Source organism: Sinocyclocheilus rhinocerous, unplaced genomic scaffold (assembly GCF_001515625.1).
Source record: "Sinocyclocheilus rhinocerous isolate Xijiao unplaced genomic scaffold, SAMN03320098_v1.1 scaffold1069, whole genome shotgun sequence".
NCBI lineage: Eukaryota > Metazoa > Chordata > Actinopteri > Cypriniformes > Cyprinidae > Sinocyclocheilus > Sinocyclocheilus rhinocerous.
The window spans coordinates 169628-174660 of record NW_015635541.1 but is presented as its reverse complement, the minus strand read 5'-3'; the positions used below and the strand labels follow the sequence as shown (position 1 = coordinate 174660).

Sequence of the window (5033 nt, the reverse complement as noted above, 5' to 3'; positions counted from 1 at the left end):
TACAAATACAATACTATTATATATATATATATATATATATAACAGTATATATTATACAAGTCATTGAAGCACAATACTTGGAACTAAAGCCAGAGAGCAATGAAAAAAATGGTAAAAATGTAGTTGAAGCCCCTTACCAAAACTAAACCCTAAAATCTAATTTGGGAATGATCTGGGTTGATGGGAATATTGTTGCAGGACCAACAAAGGATGTTGATCCAGGCAGATGTCCTATTTGGGTAAATCATGTACCATATTTTAAATACAAAAGCTCACAACAGCTCCATCCATCCACCTTATGCCTCTAAAGCTTCAGACTGTCTGTCACACTCTGTCAGATAGGAAAATCATGTTAACTCAGGGTTGAGTTCATACAGTATTCCTGATCTGGCATTCCTGGCTCTGTCAAGCTGAAAAATCCCACAGTGTAAAATAACCAAATCACAGAGACACAGGACTCTGTGTGCTAACCATATAAAATTCAATACTTCATATAAAGACTGTGAGAGTTTGACTGTGTATGTATTGAGTGTAAGTAGCATTTGACCTAGTTTCACATGCGGTCAGACTTCCTCATAGTACTTTCAACACTTCCCTCTGTGGAAAAGCCTGACACTAGTTCAGTCATCACAGAATTCATGAGTTGTTACAGTAAATACTGTACTACTGGTTGCCAAGTTGTTTATTAAGAAGCAACTGCATGCTAATATTGCTCCTAAAAGCGTGAATCGTGATCGAAATATGCAAAATAATAAACCCAGCTCCAGGGGGATTGTCTGTTTAATAAGTGTACTATACTGTAAGCCGCTGTATGATCAAAGCATCTGCTAATGGCTTCTTACTACTTAATCAAAACACTGGGATATGCATTATTAATTAAAGTGCCTAGTGTCTACGAAAATGTTGAATATGATGGCTTTAACAACTATAAACAGCTCTTTTATAAAGAGGACACTAATGTATGTAAAATCAGAATAAATGCATCCTACAAGCACTTAACTCCCGCAAGAAACACAGGTAAATGACTAAACCCACCTTATCCTCCATTCCCACATGTTTCAAGGCCTGGCGCCCCCTATGTGACAGGGCCAAGTTGATGCTTCGACCTTTCACGACTTTTGCTTGACGAATATCTAACAGAATAAAAGTTTAAACGCAGAGGTTAGGAATGCATTTGAAACCCTATATCTGTACATTATGAGAATGTGGTGGTCTATAATTGTCTAAAATCCTTCCACAATATTATAAGTGAGCTTAAAGATTTTGTAGTGTGCGGTATGAATAATAAAAAGTGGAGCAATTATAACTGAGATGCAGAACTTAAATAGTACAAGCCTTAAAATAAAGTCTTGGTTAATGCATGTGTGAGAGATAGCTCATGTTTTCACCTTCTCGAGATTCATAGACTGCAACGTCAAATCCTCTTTTGGCAAGGAAGCAGGCGTTCAGCGATCCAACCTAAATTGACAGGGTTAGAATAAGAAATAGATTATTTATGACAAAATGATTCCATGTTTTTGGATATGTACCATGTTAGTGTACATTAAAATATATTGGAATTCAATGTAAATACTATCACGGTAGGCTATATGAAAATGGCAATCATTTACCATAATATGTTACGCTTGACGAATATCTAACAGAATAAAAGTTTAAACGCAGAGGTTAGGAATGCATTTGAAACCCTATATCTGTACATTATGAGAATGTGGTGGTCTATAATTGTCTAAAATCCTTCCACAATATTATAAGTGAGCTTAAAGATTTTGTAGTGTGCGGTATGAATAATAAAAAGTGGAGCGATTATAACTGAGATGCAGAACTTAAATAGTACAAGCCTTAAAATAAAGTCTTGGTTAATGCATGTGTGAGAGATAGCTCATGTTTTCACCTTCTCGAGATTCATAGACTGCAACGTCAAATCCTCTTTTGGCAAGGAAGCAGGCGTTCAGCGATCCAACCTAAATTGACAGGGTTAGAACAAGAAATAGATTATTTATGACAAAATGATTCCATGTTTTTGGATATGCACCATGTTAGTGTACATTGAAATATATTGGAATTCAATGTAAATACTATCACGGTAGGCTATATGAAAATGGCAATCATTTACCGTAATATGTTACTAACTACTATGATTCAGTCACAGTACATTTTTGTATAAGAGTGTTAAAACATAGTGTTTTAGAGTATCTGAATAGCTTGCAATGACCTAATTCTTCCTTATTAACCTGTACTTAACAAAGCATATTAAGGAAAGAGGAATTAAAGAGATAACGTAGAACTGAAGACTTTTGGATGATTTTACTTTAATCATTTTATTTAAAATAGCTATATAAAAGGGTACTGCTGAACTTTCTCAGGCCAGGGCTTTACATAGACACTGGCTGACCAACACAGGTCTACACAAACAATATATTATTTACAGACAATATTCTTATGCTTTGTGCCAAGTGCAGTATTATTGGTCATATTTTATCATCAATCTTTTTATGTCACTCCCTTAAGCATGAGATCAGAAGATCAAACCATTAAGGAAACATTTACCTTAAAGTCGGTTTATGCAACTATAAACTCATAAAGACACTTAATGAAAACATAAACACACCCATGACTCACTGGATTCATTCATATTATATTCTGGCTTTTATCAAAGCCATTAACTGTGTAACATTAACTGTATACATTTAATTTAATGTAAATTTCAAATTCTTGTCAGATTACACTCGCATAAATAACTATAAAGTGCATAGATTAAAATTCAATAAAGTCCGATTTATATTTCATTCATCATTCGTCACCACATCTGTAATAGAACATTTACAGAATTTCATAACCAACTTCGTGAATCATTAACGTTCTCCTGGTGCAAGTTATAGTAGAATTATATAATCTCTGTATTACTGTGATTAACAAAGGTTGCATTTTAAAATAATGTTCTATTTGTTTTTTTATAGGAAACATTCACTATAACCAGAGAAACATAACAGACCTGAGGCAGACAGACATACAACTAATACAACATGTCTTTCATTTAGCGGTCATTTTCTGTGATTATTCAACTATTTTAATGACTTGATAGATAGAGACGTTGATAGAGACGGTAGATAGTGATTGAGAGAATTCTAAGATATGTAATCAAGTCATAAAGATCGAGTGATTCTCACCAAACCGCCTCCCACCACCGCGATCACTTTCCTCTTACTGCTGCTGGATTCATGTGTGTATGTGGAAACAGTGTCCATACTTAACAATCCTAAAGTGTTAAGAGTTAAAGGGGTCTGCTGGAATCAGTGCGTGAATGAGTTTCTAAGAGTTTAAAGTAGTGTTTTGTGGTTATGAAGGAGGAGCAACACAAAGTCAAACATCGACAAGCCGGATCAACAGGTCGCCGTTTATTATCAGACCTTCTATCAGTAAGTCAGTCATTCAGTGTGATCAGATATGTAGCCTGATGAATGTGATAATCAAACCCAACCGAACTTCACACACTGACTCAAACACACACACACACACACACACTCACGCAGTTTACATTAGTAGAGTAATGCTTTCATTATATTTCATTATAGTTGGTAACACCCCAAACAACAATCGTAACTTTGGAAAACACCAAGTTTACTCAGCACATATCAAGGATGTGTGATCAGCGTTGCCAACTAATTTTCAGGGGAAGTTGCTAAAGGAAGGTCAAATTGTTGCTAAAAGTTGCTAAATGCCATTGTGATGTCATTGCACGATGACATTATTACATAATTATGACGCAAAATTACATAAAATCTCAGGAAACAAATATTTTATGTGTTCATTTAGATTTGTTCATAAAATCAACAATCGCAGGTACAAGCTACTAACAAGGTGTATCATAAATGAACAATTATTCAAATATTCAATTATTATTATTAAATTAAACAATTGCAAATAGCAATAACTTAATTCATGTGAATTGTGTACTGCTAGGCATCTTTGGTTTCCTTATTTTGTGTGATTTAGATGGAAAATGTGTGCCTTTTTATCGTTTGAGTCACTTATCAAAAGTTGCTAAAAGTTGCCAAATAAATTTTAAAACAGCTAAATTTGTTGCTAGGTGCTTTTGGAAGAAAAAGTTGCTAAGGTAATGTGAAAAGTTGCTAAATTTAGCAACAAAATTGCTACGTTGGCAACACTGTACAGTGTGTATGATTCATATTCTTAACAATTGTAATATCACCACCTAGTGGAAGTGATCAAAATGACATATTGGTGCGACGGTCAGGACAACACTGACGCATCCGCAACGTGACTACGTCAACGTTAAGATGTGTCAGTCTTTTTAATCTGTCACGGCTATTTTAGATTCATTCTGTGACCATCCTGATTTGGCTGTGTAAATACTCAGAATCCGTAATAATGAATTCGGGATTTTACTGCACAAAAAACTGCCGTGACCCGGATTCGAACCGGGGTTGCTGCGGCCGCAACGCAGAGTACTAACCACTATACGATCACGGCGAGCCACCTACAGGACGAGCGCGATGCGGAAAATTCACAGGGATGATCATCAAGGCTTTAATGGGTTATTCTGATGAACAGCTGCTGTAACAACTGATTTTCATGTTGTAAACAAGAAATCACAAATTCAGCCCTGATTCTTTATTCGGGCTCTGCAAATCTCCCAAACAGCCGACATGACCTCTGCGACGTTTCTGTGATTATTTGTCAGGATGAAATTGTTGTAGAGAGTATTAAAGACTGTTCATTTTTAATCCAGAATCTGTTTAAGAGCAAATCAAGCTCCCAGCTCCTTACTGCATCTTTAGATCTTGCAGAACATTTTGTATTATTGTTTGTCATATAGCCTACTTGAAAACAAAACATGAAAAATAACAAGCCGATGAAATTAATATTCAGTTACATTTGTCTGTCAGGGTTAGTAATTCAATAACCACCCTTTTGTACACTTATTTTTATTCTTATATGATTGTTTTTATATTATTTTGCTTTTTATATATATTTAAAGATTTTTTTTTTTATTTTATAATATTTTTATATTA

General features: G+C 34.8%; 1 protein-coding gene and 1 non-coding gene across 2 annotated transcripts in view; both read right to left on the bottom strand.

The window, feature by feature from the left end:
* Positions 1-3292, bottom strand: part of kmo (kynurenine 3-monooxygenase) — a 14935-nt gene extending 11643 nt beyond the window's left edge. Inside the window, exons 1-3 of the mRNA XM_016561758.1 lie at positions 3168-3292; positions 1892-1961; positions 1036-1133 (exon numbers count right to left, since the gene is read on the bottom strand). Coding sequence (XP_016417244.1) covers positions 1036-1133; positions 1892-1961; positions 3168-3245 — 246 coding nt within the window. The 5' untranslated portion in view covers positions 3246-3292. The remainder of the gene's footprint in view (positions 1-1035; positions 1134-1891; positions 1962-3167) is intronic.
* Positions 3293-4419: 1127 nt separating this feature from the next.
* Positions 4420-4491, bottom strand: trnar-gcg (transfer RNA arginine (anticodon GCG)). Its single transcript has one exon. It is a non-coding gene; the product is annotated as a tRNA-Arg (tRNA).
* Between the last annotated feature and the right edge of the window lie 542 nt (positions 4492-5033).